General features: G+C 40.4%; 2 protein-coding genes across 5 annotated transcripts; one reads left to right on the plus strand and one right to left on the minus strand.

Moving 5' to 3' along the window:
* Window positions 1-18: 18 nt before the first annotated feature.
* rad9a (RAD9 checkpoint clamp component A) lies at window positions 19-9,544 on the minus strand. 3 transcript variants are annotated; one of them, XM_030739389.1, is made up of 12 exons: window positions 9,269-9,544; window positions 9,072-9,142; window positions 8,816-8,889; window positions 8,650-8,698; window positions 5,095-5,209; window positions 4,106-4,205; window positions 3,729-3,835; window positions 3,419-3,525; window positions 3,178-3,242; window positions 2,991-3,089; window positions 1,910-2,165; window positions 19-255 (listed from the first exon to the last, which is right to left on the minus strand). In XM_030739389.1, the coding sequence occupies exons 1-12, from the start codon at window positions 9,300-9,302 to the stop codon at window positions 148-150; spliced, it is 1,185 nt and encodes a 394-aa protein (XP_030595249.1). In that variant the 5' UTR covers window positions 9,303-9,544; the 3' UTR covers window positions 19-147. The 3 variants fall into 3 exon arrangements, with proteins under 3 accessions (XP_030595249.1, XP_030595250.1, XP_030595251.1); XM_030739390.1 differs by having other exon boundaries at window positions 9,486-9,534; XM_030739391.1 differs by having other exon boundaries at window positions 9,072-9,111; window positions 9,269-9,299.
* LOC115786901 (uncharacterized) lies at window positions 9,011-18,008 on the plus strand. Of its 2 annotated transcripts, none has more exons than XM_030739387.1 (7): window positions 9,011-9,149; window positions 10,526-11,945; window positions 12,037-12,161; window positions 14,384-14,822; window positions 16,391-16,526; window positions 16,694-16,911; window positions 17,177-18,008. In XM_030739387.1, the coding sequence occupies exons 2-7, from the start codon at window positions 11,079-11,081 to the stop codon at window positions 17,423-17,425; spliced, it is 2,034 nt and encodes a 677-aa protein (XP_030595247.1). In that variant the 5' UTR covers window positions 9,011-9,149; window positions 10,526-11,078; the 3' UTR covers window positions 17,426-18,008. The 2 variants fall into 2 exon arrangements, with proteins under 2 accessions (XP_030595247.1, XP_030595248.1); XM_030739388.1 differs by lacking the exon at window positions 9,011-9,149 and adding an exon at window positions 9,637-9,707.
* Window positions 18,009-20,170: the final 2,162 nt, after the last annotated feature.

Here is a 20,170-nt window from a genome sequence, read left to right on the forward strand (position 1 = left end):
TACTATTTATACTGGACAGTAAGGATTAAAATTTGTGTCCATTTCTTCAGTTTCAAGTAATCCAGGTGTCTTTGTTTAACAGTGCAAACACATGCACCCACTGTCAGTTTAGTCCATGTCTCCTCTCGCCCATCAGTCCACAGTTCTTTATGTTTCATCATCACTGTCGCTGGCCAGCACCTCCTGAGATGTCATCGGCTGTGTGCTCATCTGAGACGATGGGGGAAGCACCGATCCAAAGAAGAGGGACCGAAACTGTGAGAAAAAAAAAGGGAGGGAAATCTAAATGTTAGATACCAATACTCTAGTAATTTGACAGCATATATAGACATACAATAACTTATGTTATCTGCTTAAATGTCCAGTGACCACAGAATGTGAGGTAGGTGTATCTACACCCCACCCCCAACACCACTTATTTGTTTTTTTTCCAAACATGGTGCTGTGCAATATAGCCAAACATCTTCACTTCGGTGTCTTCTGTTTAAAGGACATTGTTCCAGAAGTCTTTTGGTTATAAAAAAATGGACTTCAAATTGATTGGGAATGGCCTTAGAACCCTTCCCAGATGGATGGGCAGAAACAGATGGTTCTCTAAGGTCATCGCTGAAATCTTTCTTCCTTGGCCTTTAGTGGAAAAAGAAGTTACAGCCGAGGGCGAAGATACTGCAGCACCTGATGAAGTGGTGCCTTCAGAAGAGCTGTCATGCTGTTCTTGACTGTGCAGTACTACTGTCCATTCGCCACCTTCATTGCCATCAGTACTGCACAGCTACATAATTCATCATCTTCACCATTCATCATTGTAGTATACTTCACTTGTGAGTACTCATAGAATTTTATACGTTGTTAAAATTACATAGGTTTAAGAGTGTAGAAAGTGTTTATAAGAGTTTGGGAAAGGTTTATAAAGCCTTAAAATATATATAAATAATAAAATAGATATTAATACCGCTATTTTGTGGATTTTCACCTATTGCGGGGGTCTCTGGAACATAACCCCCACGATAGTTAAGGGATATTTACCTATTTTTACCTGTATTTACCTAATTTTAAGACCTGCTCAGGACCAGATGATTTTTTTTAATTACAGTGTATCACAAAAGTGATTATACCCCTCACATGTCTGCATATATTTAAGTATATCTTTTCATGGGACAACACTGACAAAATGACACTTTGACACAATGAAAAGTAGTCTGTGTGCAGCTTATATAACAGTCTTCATGTAGAACAACAATTCGCCCTTTAAGGTCCTCAGAGAGTTCTTTGCCATGAGGTGCCATGTTGGAACTTTCAGTGACCAGTATGAGAGAGTGTGAGAGCTGTACTACAAAATTGAACACACCTGCTCCCTATGCACACCTGAGACCTAGTAACACTAACGAGTCACATGACATTTTGGTGGGGAAATGACAAGCAGTGCTCAATTTGGACATTTATGGGTGTAGTCTCTTAGGGCTATACTCACTTTTGTTGCCACTGGTTTAGACATTAATGGCTGTATATTGAGTTATTTTGAGGGAAGAATAAATTTACACTGTTCTATAAGCTGCACACAGACTACTTTTCATTGTGTCAAAGTGTCATTTTGTCAGTGTTGTCCCATCAAAAGATATTTAAATATTTGCAGAAATGTGAGGGGTGTACTCACTTTTGTGATACACTGTATGTCCTGACACATAAAACCTTAAAATTAAAGGAGCGTATACTTTATTTTTCACATGAGTCCATGAGGACAATTGCGGTAATGATAGTTTTTTTTAAAGCATCAGCTATTTTTGTGGGAATCTTTTCCTTCTGTCCTCACTTCCTCCCAAGTGAAAGAACTGTACCTATTGTTTCAAGGAGAGCTGAAGCCACAACCTGTTGCCCTGCCACCTTCTTTCCTGTGAAACCAAACCCATACCTTTTTATTCGGTGGTCTGTCTAAATCATCTGTTTCTCCTTCTTCTTCTTCTGCCTCTTCCTCCTCCTCAATGTGTATCCTTGTCTTGTGGCTGACTGCAGCAGGCTGTTTTGAACATGTGGCATCAGCTAATGAGGGCGGGGGTGGACCTGTGGTGGAGGGACCTGGTGCAGTACTGGTATCCATGGCGATTAGGTAGGAGTCTATGTCGTCATTCATGAAGTCATCAGGAGGGGGTGGAGCCACTGTGTGTGCTCTGAGAGGAGGATGAGGAGACAGTTTGGAGTGCAAGTCAGACAAAGATTACGCACAAGATTAAAAAAAGAATGTCTTACTCCTTTTGAGCTTTATGATGACTGTTTTATTTTCTGAACTTGCACAAAACTAATAAATCAACATGATTAATGGGACTCTCGGCTAATAACGTTGCCAATTAGTTTCCATCTTATGCTTCTGTTGTGTTTCAATCCATCTTGCACTGTACACCCACTGGGCTTCATGGGAAGTCCACAAAATGTACCTGGTGCAACTGCAGATTGTGTCAAGACGCAACCACAAACAGCTAGCTTATTTAGTTAATTATAACATCAATTCGCCAGATTTTTTCCGTCATCCTCAGAATGACAAAGGTGACATCATGACTACACATACTGTATTTTAGACAGAGATTAGATGGTCTGAATATGAAAAGTACAAAACTAGTGGACTTGGAAGCCATTTTTGTCCATGTGTACCGTCTAAACTCTTGGAGCAAGTTTGATTTTTATCACATACAAAATCCTATTTACAACAACTGTAAATGTTCAGTATGAAATATAAAAACAGGCAGCTGTAGCTTACAATTCCCAAAGAAGAAAAAAAAACACTGTATGTCTTCATTTACATTCTAATCCACCAGGTGGCACAGTAGGATAAATGTTGAGGATTTCCTGCCTATCACAGAGCTGTTAAAAAGCCATTGTGTGAAGGGTAAAGTACTTTTGTTTTCATTTTGTTCAGTGATGAGTGCTTTCTAAGTACTTCCTGCTCACAGGCATGAAAAAAATCCAGCACGCAAAAACATTGTTTTTGTTGTTGTTACCCTCTGCTGCTGTTTTTACGGAGGCTGGGATCATCAGAAAGTGTGGCCAGCACAAAATTTCCCTCCAGGACACTGTCTGTTACCGAAAGCACCACAGGGCTGAAACACACACAGACAAAATATATGTGTCATTAAAAAGGAAGAAACAAGTGATCAGTAAATATAATCCACAGGTGGGGACTCTCACCTGCCAGGCTCATCAAAATACATAGAAATAGGGAGACCAGTTGACTCTGCAAACACCAATAAACCCTGGATGAGAGAGTTTAGTTAGTGACTGTGCAAACCTTGCAAGCATTGCAAGAATACCACAACGTATTGTAGCTGCTTTCATCTGCTCCATAAATAACTTTTCTCAGTCTTGTCAAATAACCACCCTCCCTAACTAACTTATGTTCACGTGCAGTGGCCCATGTCATCTCTCTCACCCGTAACTCCTTCAAGCAAAAGGTGACACTGTTGTGAGCTTGGACAGCAAAATGGTCAAACTCATCTGAAGCCAAACACAGCTCCGTCAGCATGGCTTTGGATGCCTCTGAGCGGGCAGAAAATTAAGACGACAAAAGCAGAGATGCTTTAAAAACATGATCACATATGTATGGTAATAAAAAGAATTAAATACACTCAAGCTATGTTTTATTCATCTGTCTTGATTTTTCTCCTGCTATTTAATAAATGTTTCCAGTTTATGACTGGCTAAGTGCAGCATCTGAAACTTATTTGTATAACTCTTGTCACCTGCTTCTTCTTCCACATGGTTCCTGACCCACATCCGTTCATCACTCACTGACACAGTCACTTCTTCCAGAGATGGAGGAAAATGCACAACTGTGTCTACCAGCAGCCTGAGAACAAGGGGAAACAAATTTAGCTACAGTTACAAATCAAGTTACAGCTTCATTAAAAGACATTTTATTATTTGTATTTATTATTTATTTATAAGTATTTATTCATTTAATCAACCAACTGCAATGTAAAAATATCTTTGTTGGTGTTAAAAAAGCCTCACAGTGTTTGCCATCATCATGTATAAGGAAAGCAAAGACTGACAGCAAGAGGCAGGCTGTCTTTACCACAATTTGTAAAATAAACAATGAAGAGAGATTTTTACAGACCGGGGCTGGGCTCTGAATACATTGGCACAGCTGTCCTTATCAAACACTGCCTGCAGGCTCTCACTGTCCTGGAAAGACAGGTTATGTGTCTTCAGGAGGCCTGCAGAGAAAAATCACAGCAAGTTCATGAGCAAACAGAGAGCATCATAATGAATGCATTTCAATAAATGCAAAATATGTTTATGTAAATGAGATATACAAGTGCCATATAGCACCTTATTTATAGAGGTTATTAAAAGTGCTGCTTTACAGGCTAAAGGTAAAATAAAAGCATGCAAAAGATGACATGTAGACTGAAGTGAATCAGAATTAATGCACTGAAAGGGCTCATTATCCGGCACCATGGAGCCCCAACTGGCATTTGCCATAGAATACCAGAATTGGCAGGTTCACCAATATGAAGAAATGAGGGGTGATTCAAGGCTCTTGCAGAGTATGGTATAATTAAAAATATGTAAAAGCCACTGAAAAATGTAGTCTTTCACTTAGCTGTGAAAATAGCTACAGTTGAGGTACCTCTAAGTTCCAAAAGGATTACAGCAGTGGGCAGTCTAATCATGTTTTATTTGAACTCTGGGCACCACTAACTGACCTGCAGGTCAGACCAGGTTTATGCTCAGTGAACTTATCTCTTTTTAAATTTTTTTTTTTTTATTAGCCTGTCATGTCCGGCAGTTTCACAATAAGATCATCCAAATGCATTATTGTACCAAACATATTTGCTTTTACAAGAAGAGCTCTTTAAGTTTCCTATAGGCTACTCTTGCTAATGTTTGTATATCAGTGAACTTATCTCTGATATATTTGGGGTCTACACCACCAACAGACAGTAGAGTGTAAGTAGGGACTTCTCTGTGAGTGACTGCAAGAATGAAGGAATTGGAGTAATGTGTTCTTACATTTAATATGTCTGAATGAGATGTAAGCCTTCTTAAATCATCTATGGAAAACACCTTGAATGATCTGAGAATAAAGTGAATGACTGATACCGTGTTTGCAGTGCAGGGTGAAGGTGAGCCGGTTTTTCTGTTCATCCAGATCAATGTGACACTTTTCCACTGTCTTCTCCAAAGTGGTCAGCGATCTGAACACAGACTGCACACTCTGGCACACGGGGGGAAGAAGTAATACTTATCAATATGCACTGAAATATTCTGGTAACAGTCAACAGAAATGAACATTTTAGTCACAATAACTCATGTTAGATATGATTGTTGCCTACTTTTACAGTGGCTTGCAAAAGTATTCATACCCCTTGAACTTTTCCATATTTTGTCACATTACAACTACAAACATAAATATATTTCACTGGAATTTAATGTGAAAGACCAACACAAAGTGGTATACAATTGTGAAGCTGAAAGAAAATTATACATGATTCAAAACATTTTTTACAAATAAAAAACTGAAAAGTGTGGTGTGCAAAAGTATTGAGCCCCCCTGAGTCAATACTTTGTGGAACCACCTTTTGCTGCAATTACAGCTGCAAGTCTTTTAGGGTATGTCTCCACCAGCTTTGCACATCTAGTGACTGAAATTTTTGCCCATTCTTCTTTGCTAAACAGCTCAAGCTCAGTCAGATTAGATGGAGAGCGTTTGTGAACAGCAGTTTTCAGATCTTGCCACAAATTCTTGATTGGGTTTAGGTCTGGACTTTGACTGGGCCATTCTAACACATGAATGTGTTTGGTTTTAAACCATTACATTGTAGCCCTGGCTTTATGTTTAAGGTCGTTGTCCTGCTGGAAGGTGAACCTCCGCCCCAGTCTCAAGTCTTTTGCAGACTCCAACAGGTTTTCTTCCAAGATTGCCCTGTATGTGGCTCCATCCATCTTCCCATCAACTCTGACCAACTTCCCTGTCCCTGCTGAAGAGAAGCAACCCCAGAGCATGATGCTGCCACCACCATATTTGACAGTGGGGATGGTATGTTCAGAGTGATGTGCAGTGTTAATTCTCCGCCAAACATAGCGTTTTGCATTTTGGCCAAAAAGTTCAATTTTGGTCTCATCTGACCAAAGCACTTTGTTCCACATGTTTGCTGTGTCCCCAACATGGCTTCTGGCAAACTGCAAACGGGACTTTTTATGGTTTTCTTTTAACAATGGCTTTCTTCTTGCCACTCTTCCACAAAGACCACATTTGTGCAGTGCATGACTAATAGTTGTCCTGTGGACAGATTCCCCCATCTGAGCTGTGGATCTCTGCATTCTGTCCAGAGTCACCATGGGCCTCTTGGCTGCATCTCTGATCAGTGCTCTCCTTGTTCGGCCTGTAAGTTTAGGTGGACGGCCTTGTCTTGGTAGGTTTACAGTTGTGCCATACTCTTTCCATTTCCGGATAATGGATTGAACAGTGCTCCGTGAGATGTTCAAAGCCACTGTATCTCTAGATGAAAACTTTGCTCTTCCAAAACATTTCTGAAGAGTAACAAATGACCTACTCTTTGTTACAACTGCCATGTACGACTGTTAAAACAAGGAAGCTCTGAGGTTTTTGCAAAATTTGAAACCAGATAACCACAAACATATGGTGGTAACACAACAGGAAAGAAACCATTTGAAGTTGTCAGCAGATACAAGATGTTAGTTAATTCATCTGCCTGTGCTTGCAATCCTAAGAATGGGATCTGCTATTCCTAACTATGGTTACATCAGGAAGGTACAAGTACTTTGATTCTGAGACAGTGTGATACTGATCTTTAGTATATTTAAAATTAAGGTAATCAATAAACTATCAACCACACTGCCATAACATGGCAATCTGTGAGTGAGAATTCATGTAAACTAGTGAGAACAGGAAAAAAAAATACAGCAAGTTAAGGTTGAAATATTTAGTACTGTGGTAGTGCTCATATCAATCCAAATCAGTAGACATAAATCAGACTGGCAGCTGTAGTTTCAGCATGTCTTGTGTGATGGAGTGAACTTTTCTGATGTGACTTAGAGGTTGTATGCAAGGTTAATATAGTTATTTAAATGTAAATGTGAATAAAAAACATTTTACTTAAAACTAACTAGAAAACATAAGCAAGCTAACTGAAAAGAATACTGTATACTGTGACAAAAATAAAAAATAAATAGAGGAATTATCTTTACTTTAAGATTCTGTTAATTTGGTCAAATCTCTTACATAACCTGCCTGATGGGACTTTGGTCAGCATGTTTACTGGCAGTCATGTGAAAAAGAAGATTTTCAGATGATTGTGCAATCCTGTGATAAACTATGTACACGCTTACCTGCTAATCAAATGCAAAATGCATTAACTGCTATAAAAGCAGAGGTTCTGGCAGTTAGCAGGTCTGGAGCTTTCAGGTGTGTGTTAACACAATGCCAAGGAGGAAAGACATCAGCAATAACCTTAGAGAACCAGCTGTTGCTGCCCATCAATCTGGGAGGGGTTATAAGGCCATTTCCAATTAATTTGAAGTCTGTTATTCTACAATGAGAAAGATTTTTCACAAGTGAAACACATTCAAGAGAACTGTCAAGCTTCTCGGTGGACATCTTGACAGATTTATCCCAAGTTCAGGCTCTGCAATGCTCAGAAAAACTGCAAAAAACCCCCAAGAGCTCCATCTAATACTCTACAGGCCTCAGTTAGAATTTTAAATCTCAAAGTTCATGACAGAACATTTAGGAAAAGACTGAACAAGTATGGCTTGTTTGGAAGGGCTGCTAACCTCTTCTCTCCAAAAAGAACGTGGCAGCACAGCTTAGGTTTGCAAAGTTATGTCTTAACAAACCACAGGACTTCTGTTTGGTGAAAACCAAACACAACATATCAGCACAAACATCTCACACCAACTGTCAGGTACGCTGGTGGAGTGCTAATGATTTCAGTTTGTTTTGCAGCTACAGGACCAGGATACTTTGCAGTCACTGATTTGACCATGAACTCTTCTGTATACCAAAGAATTCCAGAGTCAAATTTGAGGCCAGCTGTCTGACAGCATTAACTTGGCTGAAATTTAATCATGCAACAGGACAATGATCTCAAACACAGCAGCAAATTCAAAAGAGAATGGCTGAAGAAAAAAAACAATCAAATTATTACAACAACCCAGTCAAAGTCCAGACATTAACCCAATGGAAATGCTATGGTAGGACCTTAAGAGTGCACAAATGCTCTGCATAAATGAATGCCCACAAACCTCAATGAACAGAAGCCACACCGTAAATACTGGGCCAAAATTTCTCCACAACGATGTGAGCAACTGATAAAGTCATCCAGAAACTGATTACTTCAAGTTATTGCAGCTGAAGGTGGTTCTACAAGCTATGTAGTCATGCAGTGTATTTAGTTTTCACAAGATTGCAACTACAAGTTAAATGTCTTCAAAAATCGATGTGTTTCCAACATCATATCTAATCTGAACTTCTGAAAAATACATCTCTGACATACCCACTTTATTATAATAAAGAAAATTGAAAGCTATAATAACTGGTTGTTATGTCATCATAAGATCTATTGGAAATGAACTCAATATGATATGCAGACTGCATAAAGCCCTGAAAACCGTAGCTATCCATTTCTCTCACACCTTTATTGCCATCTTGCAGCGGAAGTTATCCCCACTGGTAGTGGAGTACCTGCACAAGAAAGAGATGGGTTGAAGACAGTTAAAGGGGCGATGTTCTCTCATCCACACACTTTCTTTTTCTCTCACGCAAAGATTCCGTTTATAAACACAGGCATGCAGTCTGCACCTGCTGAAGAAGAGTGGTGCGAACAGGAAGCAAGCATATGCCGACCGAGAAGAGTTCACAGACCGCAGGGCCAGCTATGAGAGAGAGAGAGAGAGAGAGAGAGAGAGAGAGAGAGAGAGAGAGAGAGAACAGACAAAAAAAAAAAAAAAAATCAACTTTTTTCACTGACGCAAAGTGTGCACTAACAGGAAGCAACGAGCCTATCTGCTTGACAGGAGGAAGTGATGGTGTGTAAGTCAGCGTCAGAGCAGCTCACCCCATCTTCCTGAGGCTCAACGTACAGATCATCGCCGATCCTGGACAGAGAATGGATGGCTTTGGCCAGCACTGGACGGTACAGACACACCCACCCACCCACACACACACACAGACAAGATAATTATTGGCAACAGCTAATTAACGACATATATTCTAGCTAAAAACAGGGTTTAACAAGCAGGAAATGTTTGCTACCTTTCACGTTTCCTCCCGTCACGACACAGTGCATCTCTGCAAACTTACTTTTCCGCTAAATTAGCACATTGAGCTAAAAGTTAGCTAAAAACTAGCAACTACGCTTCACCAAGAAGTAAACAACCGGGTTTTTAACCGTTTCCACACCGAGCACAAATCTTCCAACCGAAAACATATTCCGTTTAGTTATACTCTAAATGTATTTCTCTCGACTAACCAGAGTCTCTTTCATCGATCTCAGCGTTGTTTACGCCGCCATTACCCGCTTACACAGTGTGGACCAATCAGAGAGACGGGAACTCAAAGGGGCGTGAGTTTGATGGTACACATGCGCACAGCGGCTCTAAATGAACGTTTTAGACGCTGTTTTTCGCTATTTATTTATGATCAACTCGGTTCAAAATACATAAAGATGGAGTGACGAAAAACAAAAAATAAGGTATTTTACAGTAGACAAAAAGTATATTATTATTATTAATTATATAAACTTTTCTTAATGATTAGTATCTTTATTATACTGATATACGTTCATGTCAGTATCAGAAAGAAACTGCGCATCTTTTCAAGTATTGTAGTGCACTTAATTCTTATTTAACCCTGTAGTGTAAGCCATCACTCAGAAACAGGGCAGTAAAATTACTGTAAAAAATGTAAAAGACATATTAATTGTCAGAAATGTATTTAAAACAATTCGAGTTTATCAGGGAGGATTTATTTATTTAGTTTGTGGTGATTATTTATTTTTATTTATTTTACTGAATAAAACACATTTTAGTAAAAAGTAATTACAAAGTTGTAGTGTGGAACAATAGTTGGTGGCTAACAAACAGAAAAATTGCATATTAATTTCCAAGCTGCAGTACACAGTCATGTTTGGGGAATGTACTACTTTATTTCTACTTTAATCTACTACTTTAGCAAAGACTTGTTGACATTTATAGCAAAAACACAAAAAAGCGGCAACACTGTTCACAGATTTGATATAAAGTGGGTTATTGCAAAGCTCTGTGGAAACATTTTCCTATTTCTGTCATTTGCCAGGCACATATATAGCGGCTGCTCTTAATGAACGCCCTATAATTATCAGTTAAGGGTCACAGAGGGTGTGTGTGCACTTGTGTGAGCAAGCGTGCCAAGTAGAGAAATGGGAAGGAAGGGAGGGTACATACAAAGATGGGGAGAAAGACAGAGAGAGGAGAGTTAATGTCAACACACAATTATCTCACCTCACCAGTCTTTCTTGTTGGTCTGCTTCAGTGCGTAAGATCTGAGGAACGCTGCCGTGCACAGTCTCTCCTCCCCTTACCGGTGATATAAGTGGCTGCTGAAGAAGAGGTGTGACTACAACAACCCCAGTGTAATGAAACCATGGGTATTTAGTGAAAGAGAGAGACTTGAAGACTGCATAAACAAAAAAAAAAGGGTTTGTCACTTTGTCCTAGGACAACAGAAAAAGACTTATGCTGCTCTTCTTGAGGCTCATGGAATAGAGGAGGCAGTCTACACACACTATCACTGGATGTTTAACTGTATAAGGTGGACCTTTCTTCATATTTGCTATGAAACAACTGCAGTATCATGGAAAAGGACTGGATTATTCAAAACGGTGAAAGCAGCCATCACAGGTGTCTTTCAACAAGAACTGGACCAAAGGGTGATATCTTCTAAACACAGGTATTTTTCTCCTGTCATGGTCATTGACAAGCGACATATCATATTACTTGAGTGGAATTCATCCCTGTGGATCCGGATTTACTGTGGTGGTCACATGTGTTTCTGTGATTTCTAGATTTAAAGGACTTGTTGCTAGATGTCTCAGTCAAATAATCCAATAGACTCTCAGGCCCTGCTGCAGTCAATGTTACAGAGACTGAAACTGCAGCCGGGAAGAGAGGGCCAGGCACAAGTGCACACAGCCAGACCTATCACAGCTGGTTCCACATGGGGGCAACTTGGCAAGAGAGAAGCATCGTCTGACTTCCAGAAAGTTAACAGCAGCCCTGGTGCTAATGGTATCCCCTCAAAGGAGTCCAGGAACCCTGCTGCATTCAGTAACTTTAGCTTCAAATTTGGTGAAATACAGCAGCCAGGTAATGGAGATAAAGTGGACAGGGGTTTAATTTCCTTCCCTTCCCAGAAAGACAACAGTGATGGTGGCACTGGTGACGGCAGGGTGTTGGGACAGGCCACACAGCCTGCAATCACCCCAACAGGAACAGGGCAGCTGTTTCCTACCACATCGTCAAAGGAAGCATTTAAGGACGCTTCCTTTGAGAGGACCGATACCGAGAGGTGGAGTTTTGGCAGTTCTGCAATGAAAAGAAACATGCCTTCTAATACAGATGCTGCCCAAAGCATGGGAGTGAATGAGAACCAGGACCAGGGCTTTAAACCCAAAGTCTACCCGTGGTCTTTGAAAACCACAGATGTTCTCGCAGTAAGTCAAGACAATAAAGAGCTAAATGTAGTAAATGGAGAATTTGGAGTGATGGGCGAAAACAAAGATGTGCAGGTTGCCTTAGACAGTCAAAAAACAACAAACAGCAGCTTCAGAAGAAAACAGTCATCTGAGAATAAAACCAGAAGGTGGACGCTGAGGATCAAGGAGAGATGGAAGGACAGGCAAGGTAAAAAGGGAAAAGAAGAACAAGGAAGTACAGGAGACCACAAGACTGAAGTGAGTAGTGTGTTTTTGTTACATAATCATAAAGAAGTCGTGATGTGAGGCTGCAACTTGTTTTTCACACAGATTTCACCCCTCAAACCAGGTAACAGAAAATCTCATCGATGCATCAAATAAGGATGAAAGGACCCTTTATTCACTGGACGCCAGTGCTTCCAGTAAAACGCTTCCTACACACACAGAGGATGCCACTAATGACAGCCATATCAGGTAACTGGCATACAAATGATCCTAAATTGCACAAATGCACCCAACCTGCACAACAGCATCGTGGCACAAACTAAAAGTCCTTGCAGTTTATTTGTTTTATTTGCTTTAAAACCTCACCAGTACAATATGTGAAGTATTTGAGATGATTCCAACCATAGCTGTAAAATTAGGCCGACATCTTTATGTCTGATGTGCGCCTGTGGTCTGGTGTGCCAAACACACCCTGTCACTGAAGCATGCGTCATTAGAAACTTTCGCACTGTGTACAATGACATTTTTTCTTTAGAACCCGCTATAAAAGGAAACAGCAATAGATGTATACACATTCTGAATGAGTAACTCGTAGAGGACGATTCTCTCATTAGGGCTTATCACAAGATGAAAAGGCACTCTCAGCCCAAAGATATAAATCAATAAAATAACTCCACAATTAGGCTCCACAATTTCCTAAAACCACTGGACCCTGTCTCTGAAGCTGTAGTGCAAGGATTTCCTACAAGGTACACATCCTTAGTAGCCTTTGGAAAGATTGAGGAATTCTTAGTTGGGAAAAAAATACTAATTACAAAAACATAATCAAGCAGTTGTGTGTATCTGTGTTTAGGATTAAAACAGACACACAGAATTGGTGTAAGACTGGTCTTTAATGTATAGGAAATGCCACCTAAACACCACTTGTAGGAAATAACAGAGCATTAAAAAAATAGGTAAAGCAAGTAGAGTATATGAGGTAGCTAAAAGTAATAGAAAACTGGTTAAAATTTGTATTAATGCAAACTTGGTTCATGTCAAATGAAAAAAAAAAAAAGCCTTAAAGCTATATAAAAATATCTGAAACTTGACAGGTGATGTCTGAGGGGGTAACTTTTTATCTGGTGTGGCCACTGGGGTAAAAATAAAAAAGGAGGAAACAGAAACAGAAAGTTTTAAAAATTGCCCCAGTATGCATTTATAGAACCAGGACCTCTTTCGTTGCAAGGGATTTTACAGAAATTTAGCATTAACTGTTTAGGAATTAAAAGCTAGTTTTATACACACTACCCTATTTTCAGAGCAACAAAGGTAATTGGACAAACTAACATAATTTTAAATATAAAGATTGTTTTTAATACTTTATAAAATTCAAGTATTTGCAGTTAATGACTGCTTTGAGTCTAGAACCTATGAACATCACCAACTGCTGTGTTTCCTCCCTTGATATATTCTGCCAGGCCACCAACTGCCATTGCTGCTTGTTTGTGGGTCTCTGCTTTCAGTTTTGTCTCCTAAACTGAAAAGCATGTTCTGTTGGGTTGAGGTCAGGTGATTGACCTGGCCATTGAAGAATATCCCACTTTTTTTTTGCCTTGAGAAACTCTTGAGTTGCTTTTGCATTGTGCTTTGGGTCATTATCAGTTTGCACCCTGAAGCAGTTTTAATCAGTTTTGCAGCTTTTGGCTGAATCTGAGCAGAGAGTATAGCCCTGTACACTTTCCATTCATGAAGGCGTCCCTTGATTGTAGACTTTGATAATGATACACCTGCCTCTTTGAAAGTGTTGGTGACTTGGTTAGATGTTGCAAAGGGGTTTTTCTTAACCATGGAAATAATTCATTCATTGTGCACTTTAGTTGTCTTCTGTTGTCTTTCAGGCTTTTTGAGCTGGTCAGTGCATTCATTCTTTTACAGAATGAACTAGATTGTTGGTTTGGACACTCCGGAAGTTTTCGCCGTATATGTTTAGTTTGGTTTTCAGCCTAATGATGACCTCCTTCATTTGCACTTCATTCTTTAGGGCTAATTAAAATTTTCATCAAAAGCTCTAAAATACAAATTTAGAATTTTAAAATCAGCTTCAGATCTTCTGTTTGCTTCATGAAAAAACAAGGGAACAGGCCTCTCCTGCCTGTGAAAATGCACGTGGGTCAGCTGCCCAGTGACCTTTTAGCCTCTGATAATGGTGACTGAAAATGTAATTCCTAAACAGTTAATGCTAATTTTTTGTAACCACATCTTTAAAATCCACTGTGATGGTGGTGTACAGAAGTAAAACTACAAAAATTGTGTTTTTGTCCAAAAGTGTACAGAGCCAGCTGTACACAAGGGTCTATATTTCCACCACACCTCATCTGAGTGAACTTGTTATTTTGGATAACACTAGTTAAATTCTCTTCCTGCTGTTGGCACTGATGTGATTTGGATACTGAATTCTTGAGTTTACAGAAGATTTTGTCCCATTTCAGACCTGCCAGTGACTTTGAATTGGGCCTTGGGTCGTTCAGCCTACTGGAAGAGATCACCAACGGCCAAGAGTGGGCTAAGTTCCTCAATCCCAACTTTTCGGCCTCATCATCAAATCAGAGACCAGCAGAGGAGCCAATGAGCCAACCCAAAAACCAACTAAATCCTCACCACAGTGCTCAGCCAAATGGGATTTTGAACCCACTTGGAGGTGGGAGCAACCAGTGGAGCTTCAAGAGTACAGAGCCATCACCAGCTATAGGCTTCAGCATGGCACAAACACCGCCTGTTACTTTCCCACCTGCAAAGATAGACTTTTCAGGAGGAAAATGGCAACAGACTGACCAATCAGAACCGATGGAAGATGGTCAAAACCACCCAGATGTGCAGTCTGGAGCGAGTAGACTGGGACAGCAAATAAGACCTCCATCATTTGTAGTGGTAAGATATTCATCAACAAAAATATCTCACATTAGTCGGGTTAATATTGAAATTTTTTTTTAGCTATAAGTATAAGAATCAGAATCAGAATCTTTATTGTCATTGTACACAGAAGTTGCACAACGAAATTTAAAATGCATTCCTTTCTAGGTGCCTCAGACAATAAATAATAAAATAATAAAAATATGAGTGATAAAAATGATTACTAAAATACAGTGCACAATAGTAAATTAAGACGAATCTAGCCCCAATACACACACCAACGCACGCACACAGTCAGCACTACCACCCCACATCACTGTCCAAACCACACAGAGTTCAGTTCAATGATAGCCCTGGCATAAAAGCTGTTCCTCAGTCTGTTTGTTCTGGCCTTCATTGTCCTGAAACGTCTGCCTGATGGCAGTAGCTGAAACAAGGAGTGTCCAGGGTGTGAGGGGTCCTGGAGGATGTTCTGTGCCCTCCTCTGGCAGCGGGCATTGAACAGTTCCTGGAGGGAGGGCAGGGGACAGCCTATGATCTTTTGAGCCGTGTTGATGATTCGCTGGAGTGTTTTCCTGTCTGCTGCTGTGCAGCTGTTGAACCACGCGCACAGACAGTAGGTCAGGATGCTCTCTACACAGCAACGGTAGAAGGACACCAGCAGATTCTGGGTCAGATAGTTGCTCCTAAGAACCCTCAGGAAATGCAGTCTCTGTTGGGCCTTCCTGACAATGCTGGTCGTATTGATACTCCAGGTCAAATCATCCTGCAGATGTACTCCCAGGAACCTAAAATCTGAAACCAGCTCCACTTCATCCCCCTCGATGAACAGAGGTTGAATGACATGTGTTGTCCTCCTAAAGTCTACTACCATCTCCTTTGTCTTAGTGGTGTTCAGGATCAAGTTATTCTCACTGCACCACCTTGACAGCCGCTGCACCTCGTCCCGGTATGCTGACTCATCCCCGCCTGATATGAGCCCCACCACAGTGGTGTCATCCGCAAACTTAATGATGCAGTTACTGGCATGTATGGAGGTGCAGTCATGTGTGTAGAGGGTGAAGAGTAGGGGACTCAGCACACAGCCCTGTGGAGAGCCGGTGCTGAGGCTGATGGCTGAAGAGAGGTGGGGACCTACTCTTACCCTCTGGGAACGGTCTGTCAGGAAGTCCTTGATCCAAAGACAGGTGGAGCGTGGTATCCCCAGATCTGACAGTTTAGTCACCAGTCTGCCAGGAAGGATGGTGTTAAACGCCGAGCTGAAGTCCACAAAGAGCAGCCGAGCGTAGTTCCCCCCCTGCTCCAGGTGAGAGAAGGCAGAGTGGAGGGCCGTGGCAATGGCGTCCTCTGTGGACCGGTTGGCTCTGTAGGCAAACTGGTGGGGGTCTAGTCTGGGAGAGAGACTGGAGATGACGTGAGCCCGGACAAGCTTTTCAAAGCACTTCATAACAATTGGTGTTAGTGCTACTGGCCTGTAGTCATTCAAACCTCTGATAGTGTTCTTCTTGGGGATGGGGACGATAATGGTATATGACAAAAGTATATGACAAATTTGTGATCATCCTGTTCTCTGTTCTCCTTTGTAGTCGGCAGAAAATCCGCTTAACCAGGCGCCTAAGAGCCGACTCACTGTCACCAGAAAGAGACACCATCAGTCAGCTGACAGCAGAGACGACAGGCTCAAAGCTGACAAAATAAGTGATGGAGAACAGGCAGACAAAGGTCAGAACAGCTTAATATTCTGTTTTAAAATGTTTTTCTCTTTAAAGGTTAGTCCAACGGCAACCTTAACAATCAGTTATCAATAAAGAATAATCATTTTTGAGAGATTTAATTTGAATCAGTCTGGTTGGGAAACCAAGTTGTCTGTTTTGTCTCTATTTTTACAGAGGGGGCCATGTCTCCGCCGAACTCTACCAGCAGCCAGATGATGGTTGAAACAGAAGAGTCACAACACGAGGACACCATACCTTTATACGCCCTAAAATCTCATCCGCCCTCTCTTTCTCCATCCCCTTTTAAGCCTGTGGGTCGCATACCGCAGGGTGTTCTCAAATACACCACATCCCAGGAGTCAGAGTCCTCAATGGAGACAGTGAAAAAAAGGGTAAGATAGTGTGTATTGAAGCGCCTCCTTGTGGTTTCAAAAAACATTACTGTCCAGAGAGCGCCTCAAATCAGTAATTAACTTATGTTAATTGTAGGAAGTCTTTAAGTAATTTTTTTTAATACACAAAAATAAAATGACTGGGATGATTTGGGAAAACATGAGATTATTTTAAAATAATCTCTATAATAATATCTATAATAATCAAAGACTCTATAATATTTAATTAAATGCTTTTTGTGTTCCATGCATTGTTCTCTTTCAGAGGCGAGTGGAGGAGAACCGACGGGTTCGTTTTGCGGAGGAAGTGGTGACGATAGAATCTCCATACATGGATCTGGAGGATTCAGAGTTGGAGGATGATTCAGTAGTAACAGACGAGGACTCTGTGACAGAGCAGGAGTGTGAAGTGCATCAGCCAGCAGCAGAGGAGGTGGCACCGGCCCGGCGGACTGCCCTCCCTGCTTGGATACTGGCTCTGAAGAAGAAGAACACAGGCAAGAAGCGCAGATAGTGACTGTGAAACCACACAACATGCTGCATTCATTCTCATGGACTTCACTTTCCATAAAGTAAACAAATATGTTTAAAATCAGGGGATATAGTTTGTCTCAAGGTTCCTCTGGTTTAAAACTGTTTTTTTTTTTAAAGCGACAGTATTTTTCAAAGTCATATCTGACCAGTTGTAAATCTTAAAACTCTGAAACATGGGGATGCATCATCACCTTTTCCCATTTCTCTTCTGAAAGGTTTTGATATTAAGATGCAATAAGGAAATAAATACTATGTTAGGATATATATTTTCTGCAGTGCACATGGGAAAATTTCTAAGTGGATGTTTTTCTTTTTCTTTCGTTGTTTTATTGCTCCTGCTTTATCAAGCAAAGTTTGAGCACAAGCTGAAAACTTTTACGGCTGCACTAGTGATACAAACAGGACTATAATGTTCAAGCATCAATTATGGATTTTATTTTTATTTTTTTTATCATTTTGTTCATACATTTATGTTGGATATATGCTGCAGTAACCCAACAGCTGAATGTACTGAAAGGGTTTGGTTGATTTAACTGCTGGAGTAAATCTTGTTCCATCTCGTTTTCCAGCTTTTATCAGAGGTATTGTATGTCCTCCTCCTTCAGTCTTACACAAGACAACAGCAGACTACTGTCTGGTCTGCTATCTGCGTCACTTACTTACTCATCCCCCATATCCTGTCTCTGGGTAATGGCTCCCAGTCCAGCCATCATGGGGAATAACCCCAAGGGAGGAAAAATATCTGAGCTGTAGTGGTTGAAAATGGTCAGAGGTTTCTGATTGACTGCTGCTCTCTATTCAGTGCCGCCATTTGATTTTTGTGGAGATGGATAGAAGCACCTGAGCACTGAGCTTACTTATTTTAATGTGAAAGCAGACTCTAAAAAAAAAAAAACAGATTAAAGATGGATGTAGCGTTTGAGCCGTCACCATCCCATCCCATTCAAATCATATGTCACGAGCAAGGGGTGGATCTGACCGAGACACCAAAGATACTGCATACTCATATGTTAGCAACTTGTCAATAACAAGGCAGTCCCGCTCTAAATCAAACCCTGCTTTCTTTTTCTTCTTTTTTTTTTTTTTTTTTTACATCGGACCATTGTTTATAAAATTAACATCATTCTTTTTTAAATAAAACTTGAAACTAGCAACTGAGACCATAAAATCATCAGGAAAATTTGAGAATTAGGATTGTTTTTTTCACAGATTGCTGTACAAACAGTGGAACTGAACCTGATGGCCTTTAAAAATAAAGCAGGTCTAAGGCACTTTAGTTTTGGCTAAAGTTCAGGCACAGAAACTGCTGTTATCTTTACTGTTCACATACAGTCAATCATTACTGTTATCATCATCACAACTCACATGAACCTTTGTGATTTTTTTTTTTTTTTAACTAGTGCAGCAGTTATTTCTGTTTAGATGTAGCAATATGGGAGGTTTTACAAGGTTAAGACAAAAAATGAAGCAACAGAGCTTCAATTTTGGAAAATTTAGTTATTTATCTTCTTAAATTAAGTGAGAAATTTGATACCACTCTGATATTTGTACCTCTTACTTTTTATAGAATAAACAAATTAAATAAATTATATACAGACCTGAAAAAGAAAGTTCACCCTTACTGCTTCCATGAGAATTCAGAGGGTAAGTAGCATTCAGGTGCTACTAATCAAATTGATCATGAGCAAGTGTGACCATCTATATGCATGCAGAGGCCCAGCCTTCCATGATGGTTTCTTTTCTTTCTCCTCTTCTTTCTCAGGTTTCTGCTGCCTGATGTACTCATAGAATTTTGTTGTTTCATCTAGGATAGTGGGTCTGACACTCACTAGTCCTCGGCTTCCTTTGTTCTGCTTAGCGTACAGTCTCAGGGTACTGGATTTGGGATGAAACCGTCCATGCATGGTAAAGAGCTTTCTTGTCTTGATGTCAGTGGCTTCTATCTCCTCCATTGGCCAGCTTATTGCCCCAGCAGGGTATCTGACAACCAGCAGGGTGTAGGTGTTGATTGCCCAGATCTTGTTCTTCCCATTCAGCTGACTCTTAAGGACTTGCCTTACTGTCTTGGTGGTTGCAACTTTCCTAGCAGCCTCTCCATGGTTCCCATTTGCCTGTGGGATTCCAAGGTACTTGTAGCTGTGCTCAATGTCTGCATTGTTGCCTTCTGGTTGTGCAATCTCAGTTAAGTTATATAAAAGCTAACGTAAAATTTTTTCTAAAGTATAAGTATCCCTTTTCTCCTTTATCTATAAGCTGCCATTCTAATACTAATAAATATATTCAGCAGGTGACAGGTTGGTACAGTGGGCTGGAGGCCTTTCTCTGTGGAGTTTGAGCTTCCTCCAACAGTCCAAAGACATGACATGTTAGGTCAATTGATGATTCTAAACATGCCATGGATGTGAAGTAGAAATGGTCCTTAAAGTGTATAGAATAATACGCTATTGAAGCTGGTTTTTATTCTGCCAAAAGACGAGCTGCAGCTTTCTTTCTTTCTTCCAGGGAAACAGAATGGTTCACAGCACTGTGTATCATCATATTTTATTATTTCCATTATATGCATTATACTGATTTGTGTTATCATATTAGTACATCAAAGCTTCACACTAACTGCTGTTGTTTCCTCTGTGCCCTCCCCTGACAGATATCCTCTCTCATAAATCACTGTCAGAACCATTAAGAAGCTCTTTAGCTGATCTATTAGTGTCCTGGTCAGTCTATAGTG

This window comes from Archocentrus centrarchus, chromosome 10, assembly GCF_007364275.1.
Source record: "Archocentrus centrarchus isolate MPI-CPG fArcCen1 chromosome 10, fArcCen1, whole genome shotgun sequence".
NCBI lineage: Eukaryota > Metazoa > Chordata > Actinopteri > Cichliformes > Cichlidae > Archocentrus > Archocentrus centrarchus.

What these genes read in the sequence shown, in the direction of transcription:
- rad9a (XM_030739389.1), bottom strand. Translation starts at nt 9,302, where the DNA reads ATGCACTGTGTCGTGACGGGAGGAAACGTGAAAG. An exon ending in TTTGCTTGAAGGAGTTACGG is followed by an intron (nt 3,243 to 3,418) that starts GTGAGAGAGATG and finishes TCTCTCATCCAG; the next exon opens with GGTTTATTGGTGTTTGCAGA. An exon ending in CGTAAAAACAGCAGCAGAGG is followed by an intron (nt 2,166 to 2,990) that starts GTAACAACAACA and finishes TCCTCCTCTCAG; the next exon opens with AGCACACACAGTGGCTCCAC.
- LOC115786901 (XM_030739387.1), top strand. Translation starts at nt 11,079, where the DNA reads ATGTCTCAGTCAAATAATCCAATAGACTCTCAGGCCCTGCTGCAGTCA. An exon ending in CAGGAGACCACAAGACTGAA is followed by an intron (nt 11,946 to 12,036) that starts GTGAGTAGTGTG and finishes CCCTCAAACCAG; the next exon opens with GTAACAGAAAATCTCATCGA. An exon ending in ACTAATGACAGCCATATCAG is followed by an intron (nt 12,162 to 14,383) that starts GTAACTGGCATA and finishes GTCCCATTTCAG; the next exon opens with ACCTGCCAGTGACTTTGAAT.